At 46.7% G+C, this 24,647-nt stretch overlaps 1 protein-coding gene across 1 annotated transcript in view; it reads right to left on the reverse strand.

The window, feature by feature from the left end:
- Positions 1 to 24,647, reverse strand: part of LOC118832268 (plexin-A1-like) — a 91,326-nt gene that overhangs the window by 64,226 nt on the left and 2,453 nt on the right. Inside the window, exons 2-3 of the mRNA XM_036739650.1 lie at positions 2,421 to 2,603; positions 2,151 to 2,244 (exon numbers count right to left, since the gene is read on the reverse strand). Coding sequence (XP_036595545.1) covers positions 2,151 to 2,244; positions 2,421 to 2,603 — 277 coding nt within the window. The remainder of the gene's footprint in view (positions 1 to 2,150; positions 2,245 to 2,420; positions 2,604 to 24,647) is intronic.

The following is a 24,647-nucleotide window of genomic DNA, read 5'->3' on the forward strand; positions in this document are numbered from 1 at the left end:
CATTTATTAATTAATTAATTTATTTATTTATTTAACTGTCCAACAAATCTTTATTAAATCCTGCTATATGCAAAGTCCAGTGCTGGACAGAGAGAGTCATCCATTCAACATTTATTAAACGCCTACAATGAGCAGAAAGCTCTGCTAAGTGCTGGGCTACATGGAGAGGAAAAAGGGAAGAAATGAAACATTTAGATAAAAGGTACCTGCCCCCATGAAGCTTACAGTCTAATGGGATAAGCACAAACACACCTATCTCTGCTATGTACTGACTCTGTGACTTTGGATAACTCACTTCCCTCCCCTTCCACTTCCCTCCCCCGCCCTTTACTCATCTTTGAAAACTTGGGGAATGGACTCTATGATTAATGAAGGGCCCCTCCAGCTCTAGATTCTATGATCCCAGATGGTCTCCATCAAGCTGTCACCAAATAGCCAGGTTGCTTCTTCTGATATGATGTTCCTGTCTCCACCCAATACAAACACCCAATGATCCTACTCCCTTGGAAAGGAAGAGAGAAAGGAAGAACACACCAGACTCAAAGGTTTATGACCAAAAGGCTGTGAATGGCACCTGAGAAGAAAAAGAAAATGCACCTCCTTCCCTTTGCTACAGGGGCGGGGGACTATGGATATGGAATGGTGTTATGGTATGTTATCATGAAGGGTCAAAAGGGGTGGTTGGTTTTGCTGAACCGCCTTTTCCCCCTTCTTCCCAGAGGCAGTATCTTCAGAAACGAATGTAACACAAGGACAAAAGTTACCCCCTCTCCCATAAAAAGATAAAACTAAAAACAAAAACTCCATGAGGAAGCAAAGTATTATCGGCCCCACTGTACAGAGGAGGAAACTGAGCACTGAAGTAGCCTGTCCAATGTCACACCACTGTGAAGAGCTAGAAATGGGATTGGAATTCAGGTCCCCTGCCCCAAGACCAGCACTATTTCTACTCTACCATGAAAAGAACACATATATCAGAAAGAGAATCCCTGTCACCCACAGAAAGAAATATGTGTAAATTCACTCTGGGCTTCACCACTTGAAGAAGATGATGTGATGGTTCCATGCAGCCAGGAGTGAGGACAGGGGACAGCTCCCTCACCTTAACTAGAGGGCACCCCGGAGGTCAGTCTGTCCAGCCTCTCACCTAATAATCCAGTGACAGACACCCATCTATAGGATCCCTCACAAGGGGTCCCGTCACCTACATTTAGATGCCTTCACTAACGAGGAACTCACCCCTTCACCTAGCATCCGGAGATGTTCCACAGTGGAACTACTGGTGTGTTCCCCCATGCCCAGCGCACAGCATCCCTAACAAGGGGTCATTTGGATTCTGTTTAGAGACTTCTAACACCGGAGATCTCACTACCTCCGGGACAGTCCATTCCACGCCCTATGGAAAAGCTCTAACAGTTAAAAGGTAGAGGGTTTTCCTCATATTAAGCCAAAATCTTCCTCTCTGCTACTTCCACCCATTCTTTCAGCTGGCCCTGGGAAGCCAATCAAAACAAGCCTAATCTCTTCCCCGGTACAGTCCTGTATGTGCTTGAAAACAGGAGATTAAAATAATAATAATAGCTGGCATTTATAGAGTACATGAAGGCTTAACAAGTACTTTACCTATGCTACCTCATTTGATTCTCATAACAACCCCAGGAAGGAAGGTGCTGTCCTTATCCCCATTTCACAGGTGAGGAAACTAAGGGTGAAATTAAGATTAAGCCACTTGCCCCAAGTCACAAAGTTAGTAAGTGTCTGAGGCATAATTTGAACTCGGCTCGGTCCTCAAGTCCAGCACTCTACCAGTCCAAAGGTCTCTTCAGTTACTCCTTGTATATATAGCTCCATCTCCAATCTCTTCATCACGCTAGTCACCCTTGTCTAAACACACTCCGGCTTGTCATTTCCCTTCATGGACAAGCCTCTCGACCACCAGCTGTCAACAACTCCACCCGGGCATTTTCCCAGTGCTCAGATTGCTCTCCCTACCCTACCTCCATCTGAAATCTCACACTGGAAGTTTTCCTCATCGCTCTATAATCACTATTTCACCAGAACCTTCACAACCACCCCGTGGGGTGACCAAAACCCACTTTCTATATGCTCAACCTAACACAAAAAGACATTCCATAGAATGCAGCCTGAACCTATGCAGCCACCAAAGCCAGAACCCACGCGTTCCAACTCCAGGTTCCAGGCTTTCTCCACTACAACGCACAACACGTGGCCTTCTGCATTTATCTTTCAACGAAATAAAAGGGCTTTTAAAGCCCCATACCTACAGCTGCATGACCGGGCTCTCAAACTCAACCGGTCACCCCCAGACTACAGAAGTGAGCTCCTGGCATCACCAACCAACAAAATCTAAAGAAAATGTCATCACTTCCCATTGGCCCACAGACTAAAAGATCAATTACCTTTTTGATGCGGCCGCTCCGGGTCCCTGCAAAGACGACTGTGTGGCCCTGGTAGTCATAGGCAGCCACTGATGTCATGCCATCTTCCTTGTCCACAAAGAGTGGTGTGCCCTCGATGGTCACAGTCCCACCCAGAGGCTGGTTAAAGTCTTGCCCACAAAAATCATCATCAATCTGCAGAGGCTATGGAAAGAAGAAAGGAGGAAGAGTTAGAGGGAGTGCATTTGTGCAGAGCATTGTGGATGGTCCTCAAGGACTAGGGCAGGGAAAGGAAGAGCTTTCCCAAATTTATTCAGTTATGGGTTCAGCTTTCTTTGATAGACCTGACAGAGAACAGTATTTGACAACCCATCAACTCAGATTCAATGAACCTGAATATTTTCCCTGCCTTCCAAAACACAGCATACCTTCTACTTGTCACGAGTTGCTCTTACTATGCAAAAGTCCCAGGATGGACCTAGTGGGATAAAGTCTTGGGTTATATATTGTTAAGCCCTTAGGAGCACAGGTGGCATTTTCATCATTGCTATTAATAAACAAAAAACAAGAGCTTCAGAAGGAAAAGACGTAAGGAGTAAGGAGCTCAAAACAGACATAAGCAAAGACATAGACACAGACACAGATATATAGATGCAGATATACACAAAGACGCAGACATATAGATGTACATATAGATAGAGATGTAGGCATAGATATATGTATATATGTATGTGTACACATATGTCTCTCCATTAGAATGTAAGCTCTTTGAGAGTAAGAATTTGTTCATTATTTATATTTCTATTCCCAGTGCCTAGCACTGTACCTGGCACACAGTGAGCACTTAATAAATGGTTAATTAGTTAAGAAGAGAGTCAAGGCTTAGCTCTTTTGAGCAATGCAATGATCTAAGACAAGTCCAAAAGATTCATGATGGAAAATGCTATCCACATCCAGAGAAAGAACCATGGAGTCTGAATGTAGATCGAAGCAGACTATTTTCTCTTTCCTTTGTTGTTTTGTCTCTTCCTCTTGTGTGTTTTCCCTTTTGTCCCAATTCTTCTTTCACAACATGACTAATGTGGAAATATGTTTAATGATTATACATGTATAGCCTATATGAGACTGCATGCCATCTTGGGGAGGAGGGAGTGGAAGGAGAGGAGAAATTTTAGAACTCGAAATCTTATAAAAATGAATGTTGAAAATAAATAAAAAGATAAATTTCAGAAAATAAAATAAAATATCATATATATATATATATATATATATATATATACATGTATATATACAATATATAAAAAAAAGAATGTCAAGGAATAAAACTTGGATTTCTGGACCACAGCTTAGAACACAGAAATGATGGGCTATGGTCAGGGATGAAGTGCACCTAACAAGGGCTGGTAAGAATGTGTTTGTTCAGGGTTTTGCATTCCTAATCAATACATGCTAAAATGCTTGGAGGCAGAGGGGGGCGAAGGAAAAGCTCTGTATCAAATATGTCCAAAAAGAAATCTGATATCTAACATATATAGGTAATTAATACATATGTATGTGTATGTATATGTATATATGTGTATACGTGTGTGTGTGTGTGTGTGTGTGTGTGTGTATTATATATGTGTGTGTATATATGTCAGACCAAGAGTCATTTCCCCAATAGGCCTTATGATCAAGGGAAGACAGGAAGAAAAACAAATTATAAACCACATGCAAAAAAACTCTAATTCACTAATAGTAAGAGAAATACAAATTAAAACAACCCTGGAGTTTTACTTCACAGCCACCAAATTGGCTAAGAAAATTCCGAAAGGATTTTAAACTGTGAATTCATTGGTAAAGGGGCCTCCCAGTAAGGAAACTCCCTCTTGACACAAAGGTGGTCAAAGTTAGAATATCTTTTAACCGGGGAATGGCTGAATAAATTGTGGTATATGGTGTAACATTACTGAACTGTAAGATAGGATAAATATGAGGACTTCAGAGAAACATGGGAAGATTGGCATTAACTGACACAGAACAAAGAAAGCAAAACAAAACACCCAATGGCTAGAATACTGTAAACGAGAGACAAGACTAAAATGCAGCCTCAGTCAGATTAATTGCGTTTACCAATGCTGGCCCCAGAGAACAAATGATGAAACACATTTTCCCCTCCTCCCAGTTGAAATGAGGTGGACCGTTGGGACGGGGTGCTGTATGAGTTGTCAGATGCAGTTGTTTTGTTGGTCGGTTTACAAGGTAGGGTTCTATGGGGTGAGGTATACTGGGAAATGATGATGCATAAAAAAAACAGAAGGAATTAATGAAACTTTTTTAAGGTGATCTTAAAATACAAAGAAAGGGGGAGGAAAAAACTCTGCCCCTCCCCCCTCTCTTTAGAGAGATAGAAAGATAGAGAGATAGAGATAGATAGACAGATAGATAGACAGACAGACAGATAGATAGATAATCAGTGGGTAGGCACATTATAGGAGAATTAACAGTAGATCTGACCAGAAATTCAATGAAAACAAATTCCAAGAAAGGGGCCAGGCACAAAGCAGATGGCTATATATAAAAGCATCGAATGTAGGTATGAGCTAGATGATATGAGATCATAAAGCAAGAAAGCAAATTTAGTGCCATAGGTGCTAATACTAGGTGATATCACCTAATAATGGGTGACAGGACTTACAACTGGAATTTGGCTCTGAAAGGGTATAACATATTCAAAAGAAATTAAACAGGTAAAAGGGGGATGGAATAACATTCTACTTTAAGAAGATATGTTTGTGAGAAGTGGAGTGAGGAGAGGAACCAGAGGGAAGAGAGGAGCACCTGGATGAAAATCAACTGAGTCAGAAACTAGAGCACAACCCTGTAGTAGAGACCACCTGTACAGAAAGACATAATAGATGAGTAGTTCAGGAAATAGCTACAAACCCAACACAGTGTTGGTTACATGGCACAAAAGCATGTTAAGTGTAAAGATGGACAATTTCCATTAGCCAGACATCTGCTGGAACATTTTCTCTCTCTCCCCACCCCTCTCTTTTCTTCTCTTCCTCTCTTCCTTTCCCTCCCTTCTCTCCTTACTCTCTCTATCTCTCTCTGCCCCAAGCAAAAGCCATCAATAATGATTCCTTCATTTGTTATTGTAACAGGATTACATCAGCCAAGCACCAAGGCAAACCTATTTTATGGACCGGGTTTGTCACCAGCGAGCACTCATTTTGATTTTTAGGACTGATCAATCAAGAAGCATTTATTAAGCATCTGCTAATGGAGCAGGTAGACAATTGGATACAAAGACAAATATGGGGGAAAAAATCGCTCAAGGAGGGATCCCCGCCCTCAGGGTGCTTGCTTACATTCCTCTGAGGGGGACAAAATTTTATATAAATAAGTATATACCAAAAAAAAACACAAGGGGGGGAGGGGCGGGGGCGGATTCAGGCATGGACTCTGCCAGAACAAAGATTCTTCATCTTTTCACATGTCCTAGACTCCTATGACGACGGCCTGGTGAAGTTTCCAAATGCACAAAATACAAGACATAGGTACAAAGGAAACCAAAGGTGATTGAAAATAAAGATGTGATTTTTTTTTTATCCAAATTCATGTTGTTCATTCATTTCAGTCATGTCCAACTCTTAGTGACTCCATTTGGGGTTTTCTTGGCAGAAATACTGGAGGGTTTGCCATTTCCTTCTCCAGCTCATTTCACAGATGAGGAAACTGAGGCAAACAGGTTAAGTGACTTTCCAGGGTCACACAGCTAGTGCCTGAGGCCACATTTGAACTCGGGTCTTCCTGACTCCAGGCACTCCATCCACTGCACCACCTAGCTGCCCTCCAAATTCATGGATCCCCGAAATCTATCTGTGGATTCCAGTTCAGCACCTGTGATGTTTAAAGTGTCATTTCATATGATGGCAACCCTGGGGAAGTAAGCACTCCATCTTAATAGAGTCTGAATAGGAAAATGAGGAATAATCTGATCTGTACCCCAGACTTAGGGAGAAGACTTCAAAGGGTACAGAGGAAAGACAGGTAGCTTCCCATAAACTAAGAACACGCAGGGAAAATCAGCCCAAGAAGGAGGGGGAGGGGGTCTCAAGGAAGAAATCCTGTAGAGAAATGATTCCAATGAAGTAGAAAAAGGAATGGGGGAGGGGGTGTCTACAGACGCTCATCAATTAACTTAAGAGTTTCAAAAGACCGAACAGAATTGGAAGCAAAGACTGGAAACAGAAGGTTCAAGTCAATTTAAAAATCACCTTCACAAATACTAAATTCATCCCAGTTTATCTGAAAAAGCCTGCAAGATCAATGAGGCAACAGTCTGACACAGGATTCAACCTCAAGTCTTCTGCTGTGTGAACAGGAAAAAAAAAAACCCTAATATAATTTATTAAGCATTGATTAAACAACTTCCTTCAAGTCTTAAGGAAAGGCCCACCTTCCACAACAAGCCTTCCTAGCCCTTTTTAATCACAGTCCCTTCCTTGAGGGCAGGAACAGGTTAATTAAGCAACTTGCCCAGTTTTCTTCCAACTCTGAGATTCTGGGATTTGAAGATAATAGTACCAATAATTCACATTTCTATAACCCTTCCAAGTTTATAAACCCCCTTTCTCATCACAACCCAGTAGAAGAAACAGTGCCGATGCTATCCTCCCCATTTTAGAGACGAGGAAATCATAGGTCCATGAAATTGGGTTTTCTCCCCAACCACTGAATTTGGCTCCTCGGAATTTATTCCCTTTATTGTCTGTTTTGCAAAAACATCTATGTCTATGTGCTTGTAATCCCCCTCCCCATTAGAATGGGGCAAGCTCCTTGAGGGTACAGATTCTTTCATTCCTTCATTCACTCAGGCCTCACCTGCCCACTCATCCATCATCCATCAGCTAGAGCCTTCTCTCCCGCCCCCCAAATATGCCAAGCCCACCTCCTTCTCCCATTGGTGGTTTCCTCCCAGGCCTTCCATTTTGAGGGGGGCGGGGCCCAGGTGGGACAAGCTTCATTCCCCTGCTGGCTCTGATTCTGACTTCACAGACTTGAACACCATGGGGGGAGGGGGAAGGAATACACACATACACACACACACACACACATGCACAGCTCTCATTAGAATGTAAAGCTCTTTGAGGGCAGGGCCTATCTTTCTGTTAGTATCTGTATCACCAGCCCTGAGAAAGGTCCTAGGAACAGAGTAATCACTTAATAAATGCTGGTGGCTGCCTGACCTTTGTTACCTGTATCCAGCATCAGACACAGGAGACGCTAGAGAATGCTTTACCAACTGAATGGATCAACAACAGACAACTCACTACTCAGGAAAACACAAAGGATTCTTACACTCTGCTGTAACTCCAGTGGAGGTGTTCTATGAGATCCTCTCCAGCTTCAAGACGCTAATTTTGCAGATGAGGAAAGACATGCCCAGAGGGCTAAAATTCCATTACACCCAGGTCCCACATTGAGCTAGGCTCCACCTAAAATACAGGGGTTTTCCCAAGAAATCACCCCAGTACTTTGGTTCCTTTCCCATTAGTAATCCTGCAAAATACCACAATCCAAGGCAGAATTTAGCCAAATTTACAAGGCCAGGTAGCCGAAGGGGTTGGGGTGGGACCTCTGAGGCCAACCCCAAGGGGCTCTGGCTGGGAGAATGTTGGAAAACTTTCACTACTGATCCCACTAAAACCCAGAATGTACACAGGAGAAACCTATGATAAGTTAGATGCCAATTTAGAGATAAAAGAAATCTTAAGAGGTCATCAAATCACTCATTTTACAGATAAGGAAAATGAGATCCTTAGAGCCGATGTGACCGGTCCAGGGTCACACAGCTAGTAAGAGACTGGAGGCAGAATTTGAACCCAGGTTTATCTGATCTGAACTCCAACACACTGAGCTGACACTGGACTGACAGTCAGGGAAAGTATGGTGGCTTTTGGCAACTAGGAAGCCTCCCAGGTAAGGTTCTGAACTCTCTCTCTCAATCCTGACCAGGTCTTGGTTGGGGTAAGACCATCTCACAGCTTAGGAGGGCTTAGGAATCTCAGGATGGCCCCACTTGCTTCACAAGCTCTGGGTAGAAAGAAAAAACAATTCCTCAATCCCAGCCAAAATGTGTGGGGCCCCAAGACAGAGATAAGGGTGCAGCAGCAAAGGCATCCCCCAACCTGGAAATCACTCTCTAGCTGGAGCTCCACAGTTCCCATGGCAACCTGGGATCCACCAGCCTCTTGCCCAAGTCCCCAGGGCCCCGGAGAAGGGGAGGAGGGAGGGGAGGTGGGCTAGGAAAGAAAAAACGCCCCCCCCTTTGGCATCTCACACACCAGACAGAGGCCTACTGTTTCAGGGTCCATGGGATCTATGCCAAGGGACCCTGGTATAGGTTAGACAGACAGTGGGAAGCAACAGAAAGAGAAGGGCACTGGGGGTCGAGAGACCTGGACTCCAGGCATGGGACCTCAAGAAATTAGCTTGTGTGACTTTATCTCTGGCCCTCAGTTTTCCCAAACTGTAGAACGAGGACTGGAAAACAAAGCAGGGAGAACCAGGGGGACGATTCACACAGTGACCACAAGAGGTTAAAAGAACTGAAATAACACAAAGATGTGAGGACTGTCTGCTTGTTTCAAGTGAGCCCTGAAGATGGCTGCTTCTGGCCTGTCAGCAGAGGTGGTGGTCTGCAGGTACAGAAAGAGGCAGACAACACGCATGGCCAATAGTAATAGGGGACCGTGTCTGGCTGAGCCCTACTTCTTTGTTAGAAAGAAAGAAAGGGTTGGGGAGGAGTCAGAGACAGTGATGATTAAAAAAGATCATTGATAAAAAACCTTTTTTTTAAATAAGGGCAAATGATTCTGAAGGTCCCTTCCAAGTGTTTTAAGCTATGGTCCTTTAAAGACAAAGGACTAAGCATAAATGGAAGAGTTTTCTTGCAGGCCTAACTCTACACTGACATGATAGGACGATTTATCAGCCACCCAAAGAATACTTAGGCTGGAAAGGGCCTGAGAACATAGATGAGACCTGGGGGAGACCTTAGAACACAGGATGTGAGATACCAGAAACCTTAGAATCTGCAACATCAGGGCTGGAAACTGGACCTTAGAACACAGAATGTCAGGGCCAGAAGAGACCTAGAATGTTGCAGAGAACACAGAATGTTGCAGCTGGGAGCACCCTTCAAGATCTTTAGTCTGTCCCCTTTGTTTTAGGGAAGAAGAGACTGAGGTCCAGAGTGGGAAAAGAGACCTGTCCAAGGTCACACAGTCAGTCAAGGGCAAAATCAGGGCTAGTGATCAGCTTGTCAGACTTGGGCAGGCAAAGGAGAGTGCTCTTCCTTGCCTCCCCTTCCAGACACTCTCCCAAAAGATCCGTGTGTCCAAGAGACTGGTAAAGGCAGCAAGAAACAGCAGGTGTGGGGATGCCTGTGTGAACGTGAGGCTGTGGGGGGTCAGGTCTGGGCAAGGTTTTGGGCATGTGCCTATGGGAGAAGTCGTATGAATGCGTGATTGTGTAGGTTTGGGCGAGGCTTGGTGAGTCTGGGTGAGGTAGTGGATGTGGTGGGAATGCTTCTCCCCTCTCCTTCTGGGTGTGCCCACATCCCAGGTTGTGTGAATGGGAGACTGCGTACATATGAGACAGGGTCCAGAGGGTAATAATACCGATAATAATGAAGATAATTAGTATTAATTACATGATAATATAATACATCTGATATATATATATATGAGATATTATATGTAGATATAGATATAGATATAGATAAAATACTCCAATCATAATCACACTCCTGGAGAAGTTAATTTAAATGACTTGCCTAGGGTCACCAGGCTGGTAAGTGTCTGAGGCAAGACTTGAACTCTGAGCTTCCTAACTTCAACCCTCCATGCCTTCCTTGAGAGCACCTGGGTCAGCTCTAGAGGATGGAGGAGAGCTGGGCTTCCTACGCACAGTTACAGTGGGGAGTGAACAAGGCTGGGCTGCCTTGGTGAAGCCAGCTCTGGGAGGCCTGGGGGTGGGGGGGAGGGGCAGTGTGCAAGGATGTCCAAGCCCGCTAGTCACCAAGGTGGGTGGGGTAGCCCCAAATTAGCAGGTGCGGGTGAAATGTCAGCGGGCCTAGCTGGCTATTTTCTGAAGCGACAGGCTCACCAGGACTACTTAAGCCAGTAAGAGTTCAAAGCCCGCCTATCTAAAGATCTCCAGCACACCCATCCCCAACACTCGGCCCCACCCAACCCTTAGGAGGCTCACAATTTACATTTTACTAGAGGAAAAACAGAGGAGGGACATGACTGGGTCTGAAGTCATCCCACAGAGGCAAGGGGAGGCCAAGGACTGAACTTAAAACCTCCAGAGTCAAAATCCAACATTAACGCCCACGTACAACCTGCCAAGTATCGCCTCGTTGGATCCTCACAACCACCCTGGGAGGTGGGTGCTATAATCAAACCCATTTTAATGAGGAAACGGAGGCAGAGGTGAAGTGACTTACCTAAGGTCACACAGCTGATAAGAATGTGAGGCAGCATTCAAACTCAGCTCTTCCTGACTCCCAGCCTAGGGCTCTATCTACAACACCAAGCTGCCTCACAGTCTTTTCCCCCATCAGACAGCAATTCTGTCAAGGAGATGGAACAAGTCACTCCCTCTCTGAGCACTGGTCATTCCTCTCCTACCAAAAGAGGCCTCAGAGATCTCCTAGGTCTCCTTCTGCCCCAAGCTTCCAAGGGGAGGAAGAGGCCACTGTGGGCTGGGGCCAGAGGGGACCAGGAAAGGCTGTCTGGCGGAGGAAGCCAGAGGGGGAAGCACGGGAGAGGAGAGAAGGCAAAGACATTCAGCTCCTTTGGGCTGGGCCTTTATTTCCCCTTTTATCCTTAAGGCAAAGCAGCCAGTCTAGGATATAGTTGGTGCTCAATACATGTTTGACTGACTAATGATGGGAGATCCAAGGAGAGAGACATCTTTATAGGCTGGAGTGGACAGGGAAGGTTTCTGAGGGAATCACAGGGACCTATGAGACCATGGAGTCCGACCTTTTCATTTTACAGATAAGGGACCTTAAGCTGGGACTGATGCTGGGATTTGGAAGCTGAGAAGGCAAGGGCCAAAGAAGAAAGCCAGCCGACCGTATGGGATGAGAGAAATACCACTAAGATTTTATTGCGAACCAGTCAGCGCTAATAGGTCAAGATAGCATTAGAAAAAGGGACTATGAAATAAGGGATCTTCTTCCTCTCCTCTCTGCCTATTTCTCCTCTCATTCATTCTCATTCTCTCTCTCCCTCTCTTCTCTCCTCTCCTCTCCTCTCCCCTCTCTCTCTCTCCCCCCTCCCTCCCTCTCTCTCTCCTCCTCTCCTCTCTTGCCCTTCTCCCTCCCACTCCCCTCTCTTCTCTTCTCCCCCTCTCCTCCTTCTCTCTCTCCCTCCCCATCTCTTCTCTCTTCCTTCCCTCTCTTGCCCTTCTCCCTCCCACTCCCCTCTCTCCTCTCTCTTCTCTTCTCCCTGCCTCTCCTCCTTCTCCTTCTCTCTCTCCACAATGCCTTCTGCAGTCTCTCAGCAGGGGCCAAGCCCCCCTTCATGTTATCCTTACAGAATGATTCCCATCTCTTTAACATGTGATTAAACTCCTAGCAGGGTGACCCTCAGCCCCTCAGCAGCCATCAAGTGCTACCTCCCCCCCCCCACCTTCCCCATGCTGAGAGGAGGGGCTGCTCAGCCTGGCTCATCATCCTCCCAGGGAGAAGAAGAACAGGGTCTCCTCCTCCTCCTAGAGACGCCAGCCAAATTCAGGTCAAATGACAGGCATGGAAAAGAGGAGCAACTCCTTAGACCCAAACATGGAATACCACAGAGTCCAGAGATTCTTCTTTCATGGAAGAAGAAAATGGCACCCACAGAATAAACATGACTTAAGTTAATGCAGGAAATAACTAGCAAGGATGGAACTAGAAACTTGGACAGAGAGGAGGAGGAGAAAGGAGGAAAGGGAGGAGAGGGGCAAAGAGGAAGAAGAGGATGAGAAGAAGAGAAAGCGTGAAAAAGGAGGAGGGAAGAGGGGAGGAAACAGAAGAGAAAGAGGAAGAAGTGGGAGAGGAGGAGAAAAGGAGACAGAATAAGGGGAGAGGAAGAAAAGGGAGGAAGGGGAGGAAGAGGAGAAAAGAAGGAAGAAGGAAAGGAAAGGGAAGGAGAAGGGAAGAGGGAGAGGAATAAGAGAATGAGTAAAAGAGGAGGAGAAAGGGAGTGAAGAAATAAAGATGAGGTCTTTGGATTGCCTACCTGCATTTTGCAACACCCCAGGGTGCCTCTAATTACATCAGAGAGTGTCATAACATTATAATTCAGCTTAATTTTTAAAATACACCCATAAATCAACAAGTAGATATTGGGTGCCTGCTTCTTGACAAGTCCTGCACTAGGCTGCACTGTGGAGGATATAAGAGAAGACAAAGAGACTGCCTGCCCTCAGGGAGCTTACAGTCTAATTAAGAAGATAAGGTTCATACACGAAAAACAAGCAGGCTACCACCCCACACCTATCACATTGGGTAATACGAGAGAAAAGGAAAATGATAAATGTTGGAAGGGATGTGGGAAAACTGAGACACTAACGCGCTATTGGTGGAGTTGTGAACTGATTCATCCATTCTGGAGAGCAGTCTGGAACTAGGCCCAAAGGGCTATAAAACTGTGCATCCCCTTTGACCTAGCAATACCACTGCTAGGTCTATATGCCAAAGAGATTAAAAAAAGAAAAAGAAAAAGACCTATATGCCCAAAAATAATTATAGTAGCTCTTTAACTGGTGGCAAAGGAATGGGAGGGGGGTGTCCATCCATTGGGGAACAGCTGAAAAAGTTGTTGTATATGATTGTAGTGGAATACTGTTGTGCTATAAGAAATGATAAGCAGAATGCTCTCAGAAAAACCTGGAAAGACCTGCATGAACTGATGCAAAGTGAAATAAGTAGAACCTAAAGAACATTTAACACAGTAACAGCAATACCATATGATGACAATCAACTATGAATGACTTGGCTAGTCTCAGCAATACAATGATCCAAGACAATTCCGGAGGACTTAAGATGAAAAATGCTATCTACCTCCAGAGAAAGAACAGATGGAGTCTGAATGCAGATCAAAGCATACTTTTTCTTTATTTTTCTTGGGGTTTTTTTGTCTGTGTTTTCTTTCACAACATAACTAACTTGAAAATGTTTTGCTTGACTGCACATGTATAACCTATATCAAATTGCTTGCCTTCTCAACAGGGGGAGGAAGGGAAGGAGAGAATTTGGGACTTAAAAAAAAAACTTGAAATGAATGTTAAAAATTGTTTCTACATGTAATTGGGGAAAAACAAAATATTAATTTTTTTTTTAAAAAAAGAAACAAGCAGACAACAAACAGTACAACAGCTAGAAGTTCAGAAGGTGATCTAGAACATTTGAGGTCTGGTCAGGAAGGGCTTGAGGCAGGAGGAAGTGGGCTAGGCCTTAAAGGATCTGCATAGGTGGAAGAGGTTGGGGCAAGGCATTAAAGCATTCCAGACAAGCAGAGAGAGACCTGCTCTCCTGGTGTCCCTAGGACACTCTCAGGATGAGATGGGATACGACAAGAAATCAAGATAACCTGAAGAACTGATTAAGGACCATGCACAGCCATCTTTGGCCGGATCCTGGCTCATAAGCCAAACTCCCATGTTCACAACTTGACTTCCCACCCAGTTTGATCTTCAACCCCGGAGGCCAGCCTGTAAAGCTTCAATCCTGTTCTTCGAGTGAAAGTTCAGACTTGGGAGTGCTCCAAGGATCTGTTCTGGTCTACTGGCCTGGGCCTGGGGAACCAAGGGGAATAAAATTAGCTGCAAACCAGAGGATCTGAGCTGATCCAACTACAACCCTGTCATATGAAGAACCAGCTTCAAACCCCCAGAGATATTTGGATAGAACAGTGATTCTCAAAGTAGGGTCTGGGAATCCTCAAGGGTTCTTAACACCCTTTCAGGGGATTCACAAGGTCAAAATTACTTTCATGATAATACTGATCATTTAAACTTCTAATGCAATAAACACCTACAGAAATGACTCACATAAATACAAGGGCTTTGACAGGGTGCTCAATAATTTTTTATGAGTATAAAGGGATCCTGAGAACCACTGGGATAGAGGTTGACAGCAGGTGACCTAGAGCTCACTGGCCAGTGTTAGATAGAAGCTGCTGTTTCGTATTTAAAGCCTTTCAGGATCTGGCCCCAACCTACCTTTCTAATCTTTCCTCACCTTCCTGTACTCTACAGTGGAATACTCCTTACTCCTTCTTAAACAGGAAACTCCATCTCCCTGACTTAACAACGACAGTCTCTCAGGCCTGAATGCACTCCTACCCCACCTCTCTCTCTACCTACCTCTCAGAATTCTGTTTCCTTTAAAACTCTGCACAGGCAACATCTTCTACAGGAAAGCTGTCCTGATCTCCACTGTCCCTGCCCTGCTCCCTTCTGCTGCCACACTTAAATTTTATCTGGTATGTATTTAAATGTGCTTTTATCTATCATTAGTAATATATAATATATATATTGCTTTTATACCTGCTTATTAATGTACATGTCATCTACTCCAAGGAACGTGAACTCCTTGAAGGCAGGCACTGTCCCCCCTTTTTTTGTCTTGTATTCCCAGCACTTAGGAGACACAGCGGATACAGTAGCTGGGTCTGGAATCAGAAAGGCCCAAGTTCGAATTCCTACCTCAGACACTTTCTGACGTTTCGTGACCCCATTTGGGGTTTTCTCAGCAAAGACACTGCCGTGGTTTGCCATGTCCTTCTTCAGCTCGTTTCACAGATGAGGAAATTGAAGCAAAGTGAAGTGACTTGCCCAGGGTCACCTCTCTAGTAAGTGTCTGAAGCCAAAGAGAAGTCTTCCTGACTTGAGGCCCAGCACTCTATCCACCAGGCCAACTAGCTACCCCTCGGACACTGAATAGCCATGCAGTCCCTGGGCAAGTCACTTAACCTGTCTGCCTCAGTTTCCTCACCTGTAAAATGGAAATAACAGCCCTTGCCTCACAGAGTTGTTGTGAGGATCCAATGAGATAACATTTCTTAGCACGGGCTCTGGCACACAGGAGGTACTACATAAATGTTAGCTATCATCATCATCACCACACCTGGTATACAGTAAGTACATAATAGATGCGAGCTGACAGACTGGTAATGAACTGAGGCCAGAGAGGAGCAGGGACTTCCCCAACCTCGTAAAGGGCTGAAGCATCCAACTACACCAAGATGAGCTGCCCTCCAGCTCTGTGAACCTCAACAAGTGCTTTCCCTTCTCCCAGCCCCAGCCTGCTCATCCTTAAAACAAGGCATCAGGGAGAGGCAGAAACAGAGGGTATCCATGGCCCTCTCCAAGTCTGAAAGAGCATCAGAAACCTAAGGGAACCTGGATTTCGGTCTCCCCATCTGTAAAATGGGAATAAATTTCCATTGACAGGTGAAAATTGAGGAGTCAGTGAGATGGTGGATGCGGACTCACTTTGAAAACCACGGCAGAACCTGCAGATGTAAGGGATAATTATTATTCTGGTGTTCTCTCCCGTTTCCCTCTCCAACAGTAAGCAGAGAGGGGGAGAAGGGGTAGGGGGAGAGAGAGGGATTCAGAACCCAAGCAACCAGGTCAATGGCAGACTGAAGCTAATGTGAGGAGGGGGGCTGTGAAGAGTGATAAGGTGGAGGAGCAAAGGAGGGAGGCCCCCACTCAAGCTGGCTTATTCCTGGCCATCACCAACCCCCTCCCCATCTCTCCTCCCCGAAATGAGAGACAGAACTGGCTATGGCCTTGACCGATTCCAGATGAGGAGGCAAAGGCCCCCATTAGCCAAGACTTAATGAATAATCAGGGGTGGGGAGATCCACAGGCAGCAGCAGGGACCAATTTACTCCCAGAAAACTTATTTGTGTCTCCTCCCCAGAGGGCCTCAAGGCCATTTCTCTACCAGCTGAGCCCCTGAGCATTACTGGCTCACTGAGCAGAGTTAGAAGCCTGGAACAGGGCATGATACTAGGGCCAGGGTGGGGAGCAGGGGGCTCAGACTGTGACTGGGATTAGTCAGTCTGTGACATCCCCCATCAGAAAGATGGGCAGCTGCAGAAAAAAAAAAAACCTACACCATGACTGCCTATCAGGAACAAAGATCAAGCCTAGGCCTGACTGGTACCCCCCACACCCCATTCTAGCCCCCCAGCAGAATGCACCCCACCCACCAGCACTGACCTTTTCCCTTGCCTTACTGGAGGCAGGAGATGTACAGGGGCAGGGGCGGTGGGGGGGAACGGCCCCAGAATTCCCAGGATCCCTTCTCCAGGACGCTGTGTGGCATGTGCTGAAGCAGCCACTAAGCAGGAGGGAGCCTCAGCTGGAAAGGAGGGCAAAGATCCAATCCCTGCTGAGCTGGAGCCAACATATCCTGGCTCCGCCATGCTCCTCCTTGGGGCTAGGGCACAGACCCCAGCTGAGTGAGCAGATCCCAGAGGAAGAAGAGATGGAGATGGAGATGGAGATGGAGCAGGGGAGGAGGGAGGGAGAATGGTTGCTGCGAACACCAAGGTAGGGCTCCATCCAGAGCATGAGCACCACCAGGCCTGGTCCTCCTCCTCCCCCTCCTCTTCTCCCGGGCACACTTCACTGTGCAGTCTCCTTAACCTCATCTGCTGCTGAATATGCAAGAGGGTAAATGTTTATGGTGTTTACCGTTCTCTGCTTTGTCTCAACAGACTCACTGGGAGATGGCAAATACAGCTGTACTGAGCAGTGAGGAGGCTGCCAATTGGCTCCCTAATTTCCTCATTAGGAAAGTGTCTTTACCCCTCCCCGCCACACTCAGGTAGAGGAGCTTCTCTCTGAAGCTGCTTGGTCCTGCAGCTGGGGTGTGGGGCAGGCAAGGCAGGCTGACGCCCACCAGACAGCCCACCTGGGCAGAAACCAGAGTGTGCAAAGGACACAGATTGTATGGGGACTCAAGATCACCAGCTGATTGGCTCAGAGCGTCCTTTTACAGAATGAAGGGACTGAAGTCCAGGGAAGTGAGGAAATTTGTCCAGCGTCACATGGGGTGGGGGGATGAGGGGTTTGAACTCAGGACCTCTGACTTGAAATCCAATGCCCTCTCCGATGTACCTCACTCTTACCAGAGGCAGCGATAAGGGCTTGGTGGATAGAGGCTGAACCTGGAATCAGGAAGACCTGAGTTCAAATCCTGCCAGCTGTGTGATGCCAGGCAAGTCATCTAAACTCAGTTCCCTCACTGTAAAATGAGGGTAATAAAAGCACCTACCTCCCAGAGTTGCTATAAGGATCAAGTGAAATAATACGTGTAAAGAGTTTAGCAGAGTGCCTGGCACACAGAAGGTGTCTAACGCTTATTCCTTTCCTTCTTGCTAGATCTCTGTCTTTCACTCATATGCCAGACCTACTCTATCATTGCTTCATTTTGAGATGAGTCTAAGAAAATTTATTAATCACTTAACAGATATTTATCGAATGCCCAGATCATCTAACGAAGAGTAAAGGGCGGCCAGTCAACAGGTGTTTGTTTTGGGGTGGGTTTTTCCCCACTTTAAATGTAAACAGTATTTTTTTTCCAATTACATGTAAAGACAATTTTCAACATTCATTTTTTCATAAGATTTTGAGTTCCAAATCTTTCTCCCTCTTTCCCTCCCCTCGCCAAGACAGCAAGCAATCTGATATAGATTATACACGTGCAATCATGTAAAACAGATTTCCACATCAGTCACTCAACAAGTATTTTTTAATTGCTTCCTGTGCACCAGGGACTATGCTAAAAGCTGGAGATACAAAGAAAGGTGAAAAACAGCCTGTGGCCTCGAGGAGTTTACATTCTAATGGAGGAGAGAAATGTGGAGATAACTAGAAATATAGATGATATATGCAAAGGAGATGGAGCATACATAACAAAAAAGAGGAAGGCCTAGCAACAAGGTGAGATCGAGACAAGGCCTCCTGGAGAAGGGGGCAGTTTGAGCTGAGCCTGGAGGGAAGCCCCAGAGCCTGAAAGGCAGAGGAGAGAGGACAGGACATTCACTATGCAACAGGCTCAACTGCCAGTGCAAAAGAACAGAGAGATGGCGTGCCGACCTGGAGGAACAGTAGGGACGGAGTTCAGAGAATAAAGATGGGAAAGGTTGGAAAGAGCTGGGTCAGGAAGAGCTTTAGATGACAGTGGACTAGGGAGCCAATGAGGTTCATAGCCAGACTTACACACAGGAACAATCTTCTTGGTAGCTGAGTGGAGGACGGATTGGAGATCTGAAGCAAGAGGCCAATGAGAAGGCTATTACAGATAGGGGGGTAAGGGCCTGAATCAGGCTGGCAGGAGGAGATGGGAACAACATTTGGTGACAGCGGAAGGAGCCTAAGCCAACACTGCGGTTGGAAGCCTCAATGACTTGAAGGCTGTTGGTGTCCTCAACAGTAATAAGGAAGTTCAGAGGGGAAGAGGGTTTGGAGGGGAAAATGATGGGCTCTGTTTTGGACATGCCGAGTGAGAGATGCTTACAGGACATCCAGGCTCAAGATGCCCAAAAGGCAACTGGCGATGCCTGGCCCAGGTGGAGAGAAAGGTCTGGGAATCATCCGCATCAAGATAGTAACTGAACCCAGAGGAGCTGATGAGGTCAGCAAGTGATACAGTGGAGAGCAAAAAGAAGAGGGCCCAGGGCCAGTCCTTGGGGGCCCCTGGCTGAGCAACTGTGACCCTGATAATCAGCAAAGGAGGCCAAGTAGTAACCGGTCATACAGGGAGAAGGACCAGGAGAGAGAAGTGTCGCAAAAACTTAGAAAGGACAGAACATCCAGGGAAAAGGAGGTGATGCAGAGAAGCCAATGATGGAGAAAGGTCAAGAAAGACGAGGACTGGGAAAATGTCACTGCGTTAAGCAATGAGGAGATGGCTGGTATTTAAGAGAGGGCAGCTTCCACTGGATGGTGAGATCTGGGTCAGAGGGCAAAGTATTTAAAATAGTTAAAGAAGAGGAAGCATAGGTACCCAGCATAAGCAGCTTTCTCCAGGAGTTCAGCCATGAAGCAGGGTAGGTAGAAGATTACAACTACTGGGGTTAAGAGCAACTGGGATGGTTGGTTGGTTTTTAGGGATGGGTACATTTCTCGGCAGCAGGAAAGCAGCCAGGACATAGGGAAAGACTGAAGAAAAGGAGGTGTAGGAAGAATGATGACAAAGGGGCCAAACGTCTGACAAAGACAGGAATAAAGAATGCAGAGAATAGAGGGGTCGGTCTTGGCAAAAAGAACACTTAACCAAGTGCGTAAGAGAAGGAAGGCCATAGGAAGAATAAGTGAGGTTGGGAACAAACTGATTGATATCTTTCTCCTGGTCCTTCTACCTGTAAATAATAATAATACCACCTTCAGGTTTGCACATTTCTTTCCTCAGAGCGACCCTGTGAGGCTGGAAAAGGCTTATTATCCCCATTTTACAGATGGTAACACCCAAGCTTAGAGAGGGCCAAGTTGTTGTTTGCACAGCCTATCAAGGACTGCCCAGGCCAATTTCAAACCCAACACTCTAGATTCTAGGGCCAGCATTCTTCCCTGCAAGCCATACCTCTCAGAGAGTGAATGAAGCAGGAAGTAAGGACAGGTTCTCCCACAGGGCCTGAAGCCAAGCCCAAGCAGGCAGAGGTTAGGCAGCCAAGACGGTGACAATCTCATCTCTTTTCCAACCTGACTGAATTAAAAGGAAGATAAAATTGGATTCCCCAATCCCCCATGAGCCTGCCTGGCCTTCACCTTGTCAGCCAGCTTCCACGCCTTCTCTCGGAGGGAGGGAGAGCCAGGGGAAAGGCTGAGCATCTGTACCATAAGGGACCATCTTCAGACTCACCTATAAGACCCAAAGGCCCCGTTGCATATTCAACATGCACACAGTTTCAGAAATGAGGGATTAATCTGAGGTCCCTCCCAATTCTTCACATTCTATGACTTGGATTCTAATGGCGAAGTGCATACAATGCCCAGCCTGGAGTCAGGAAGACTCATCTCCCTGAGTTCAGATCTGGCCTCAGACACTTACTAGCTGTGGGACCCTGGGCAGGTCACTTCACCCTGTTTGCCTCAGTTTCCTCATCTGTGAAATGAGCTGGTGAAGGAAATGGCAAACCACTCCAGGATCTTTGCCAAGAAACCCCCAAATGGGGTCACGAAGAATCAGACATAACTGAACACACTTCTTATACTCCCCAATAGAAGATAAGCTCCTTGAGGGCAGGCCTTACTCTCCTTTGGTCTTTACTTCCCAAGGTTCTAGCACCTCATCCTGAACACAACAGAGGCATAATTAATGTTTGCTAAATTGAAAGTCATTTAGTGTTACAAGGTACAAAGAACAATGAGAATTCAATTTAACATATTTATAAAGTTCTTATTAGGTATACACAATAAATGCACTCCTATATCTAGTGGACATTTCAGTACAGTGAAACGAATACAAACTCTGGAATCCAAAGGACCTAGGTTCAAATCCTGTCTCCAATGCTTGCCACCTATGTGACCATGTGCAAGGTGATTAGCCCTCCCTGGGCTCAAGTTTCCCCATCTGTAAAATAGGGAATGGGGCCTAGCTGGCCTCTGAGGTCCCTTGCTGTCCTAGCTGCTGTCCAGTGTGGTTCAGTCCTGTCTGATGCTTCATGACCCACCTAGGGTTTGATTTTTTTTTTTTTTTGGCAAAGACACTGGCATGGTTTGCCATTTCCTTTTCCAGCTCATTTTACAGATGAGGAAACTGAGGCAAACATGGTTAAGTGACTTGACCAAGGTCACACAGCTAGGAAGTGTCTGAAGCCAGATTTGAACTCAGGGAGACGAGTCTTCCTGACTCTAGGCCTGGTGCTCTAACCACTGAACCACCTCAATGCCCCTCCTGCCCTAGACCCATCATGAAATGATCTGGTCTGTCCCTCCCCAAGTGTGTTTGGCAAAAGCTGGTATACCAGAAACCATGGCTTCAAGGCTCTGGATCCTAGGAATATGTTTCCCTGTAAAATATTAAATGTGAAATTACATATGTAGCAAAAATACTTATTACATGTGGCAAATTTTTTCAGCATGAAAATAGGCTTCATTTACCCAATTGTACTCCAAAATTTCCCACCCACTCCTCTATCCCTCCCCCACAGCCCAGCATTCATGGATCCCATCAACATATTTTAAGTCCCAAACTATTCCCGACTGAGCTTAGGAAACACTGCTCCATCCCTAAGCCCACGAAGCTGAGTATGGGCTACCAGACTGCGGCTTTCCCTTTCACAGCCCAGAGCTGGAAGGGACCTCAGGCCATCCAGTGCAACCCCTGGCCTTACAGGTAAGGAAACCGAGAACCTAGGAGGTCGGTCAGTCAATAAATAGTTACCAAGCACCTTCTACGCACTGGGTACTGTGCTAAGCACTGGGGGTTCAGAGAGAGGCAAAAGGCAGCCCCTGCCCTCGAGGAGGCTCACAATCCAGCAGAGACCACAAGCAAACGAAGGTCTACAGACAGGAGAAATACAGAATGATTACAAGAACAAGGTCACTAGAATTAAGAGGGCCTGGAGAAGGTAGGATTTTAGGGAGGCCTTGATGGTTAGTCACTAAGTCCCTCCCCTGGGGGTCTCTATTCAGCCTTCTTCCTCTCTCCAGGACCCCTTTCCCAGCTTCTGTTGAAAGACTCCCCAGAGGCAGAAGCACTGGGGGGGTCAAACCCCCGGGAAGGGCCCCCAGCCCCATCCCGAATTCCAAGGGCCCGGAAGGAGCAGGGGTGGAAGGGCTTGGCTTCAGGCTGACCAAGGGTAATCTGCCTCCTTTAATCCACCGGCCCTGAGCAGGAGTTCTCTGGACCGTGTTATTAACACTTCTGTGATCTGCCAGCTGATCACCTCCTGCCTGTCCCCTCCCAGGGAGATTCTGGGCGGGGCCTGGGGGACACACACCAGGGGCTCAGGCTCAGTGCAAACCAGGAAGTGGGAGGGGGCTCTCATACAACAAGGCTTGGGGGAGAGTGGGGGCGGGGGAGCAGCAGATAAGGATAGAGCCGGGAAATGGAGGGAACAGAGACAAGCAGCCCAGGGGTTCTCAGGCTCTGCTCAGGCCTCTCTGAGCCTCAAACCCCAGAATCCTGGAGTCTACTGACAATTAAGGTTAATTGGATGAGTCAGCAAGGAAAAACATCAAAGGAGAGCGTGAGCTCCCAGGGCCAAGAAGAAAAAAGGCAGATGAGGGAGGCCCCGAGAGCCTACAGGGCCAGGCTGGGGGGGGGGGGGGCTGGGGCCCAGAGCCAGCAGACACCTGTCTGCTAATGTGTCTGTCCATCTATCTGTCTCTATCTCTCCCCCTCTTCTCTCCCTCCCTCTCTCCCTCGGTGTGTGTGTGTGTCTCTCTCTGTCTCCTCTCTCTCTCACTCCTGTTCGTTCTCTCTCTCCCCCCTCCTCCTCCTCCCTCCCTCTCTCTGTCTCCTCTCTCTCACTCCTCTCTTCTCTTCTTTCTCTCTGCCTCTGTCTCTCCTCTCTTCTCTGCCTCTGTGTGTGTCTCTCTCTCCCTGCCCCCTAGCCATCATCCCTTGGTTCTCACATACAAATGGATGATTTTCATGCTAGAAGTGACCTTAGAGAGCAGCATATTCCACATCACCCCACACCACTTCGATCCCTCCCCATGCCCACCCCTTTTGCAGACAACAAAATCTGAGCCTAGAGAGGAGACTGACTTGTTCACAGTCATACAGGCAGTTGGTAGCAGAGTCAAAAGGAGAATAGGGGCTTCCTGCTTCTGAGATGACTCCACCACATAAGACCATAAGGCAAGTCATCTGTGGGCTACCTCCTTTCCCACACCACTTTGGTCAGGATTCACTCTTAGTACCAGAGTTACCACAAAGGACCAACTGGTTGCCTCAGGGGCAACCCTGGGCCTCCCCACACCCTCCATTCCCAGGCCACCACTCACAGAAATGTGTTGCTGTTCAGTCGTGTCTGACTCTTTGTGACCCTATTTGGGGTTTTCTTGGCAGAGATACTGGAGTGGTTTGCCATTTCCTTCTCCAGTTTGGTTTACAGATGAGGAAACTGAGGCAAACAGAGTAAAGTGACTTGCCCAGGGTCACACAGCTAGTCAGTATCTGAGGCTGGATTTGAACTCAGGTCCTCCTGACTCCAGGCCCAGCACTCTATCCACCCATGCCCTTCACACAAATGTAGCTTCCTCCCTTTGTTAGAATGGAAACTCCTTGAGGACAGGGACTTCTCACTTTGTTATGTGTCTTCTTACGTACTCAAGAGTGCTTTTCCACTCACTTTGTTCATTCATACAGCCTCCAACCAAAGACGACCAACGTTCCACGTCCCTAAACACACCATTCATTGCCCTTTTGGGGGTCCTTGCTCAAGGCCTTCTGGTTTCCAGAACATCTCAAGGCTAATTCCTCTTCCCCCTCCCTTTCAATCAGCTCAATTTCTTACCAAATGAAACTAAATAGCTAGGTGGTCATTCAGTCAGTCCATAAACACTTATTAAGCCCCCTACTATGTACCAAAGTACCAGGCAAGGGCTTGGGTGATAAAATGCTTGGCTTGGAAGTCAGCAAGACCTGAGTGCAAATCCTGCCCCAGACCTCACTAGCTGCGTTAACCTGGGCTAGTCACCCATTGACGCCTGTTTTCCAGACTTGTAAAATGAGGGAGCTGGCCTCTAAGGTACCCTCAGCATTAAAATCTATGACCTCGTGGAGGCCCACCTTATTCCCAGGAGCTTCTTCAGGGCAGGGTTCATGCCTCGTTCAAACCCAACAAGGGTTATGAGAGGCCATGTGGGGAAGCAGACAGACCAGGACCATGGAGCTCTGTGACCCATACAAGCTCTCAGGGCCCCAGGCAATTCTTTGAGACTCAAGGTCACAGAGAAGTAGCTGAAGCGTCCCTGGATAGGGACTCCCCACGCCAATGAAATCACTGGTCCCACAGAAAAACCAAAACAGAAGTCACACCACAAAGAAGGCACTGACTCGACTCTCCTGCCTCATTTTATCCCTAGAAACTCTGTGAGAACGAGGAGGTTTCACTGTTCCCATTCAGCAGGTGACAAAACTGAGACTCAGGTAAGGAAGACACAAAGCGAGCCAGGGGTCACCGGGTCTCCGGATGCCCCTTCCAAGGCTCTTTCCACCGGACAATG

This window comes from Trichosurus vulpecula, chromosome 9, assembly GCF_011100635.1.
Source record: "Trichosurus vulpecula isolate mTriVul1 chromosome 9, mTriVul1.pri, whole genome shotgun sequence".
In the NCBI taxonomy this organism is placed as follows: Eukaryota; Metazoa; Chordata; class Mammalia; order Diprotodontia; family Phalangeridae; genus Trichosurus; species Trichosurus vulpecula.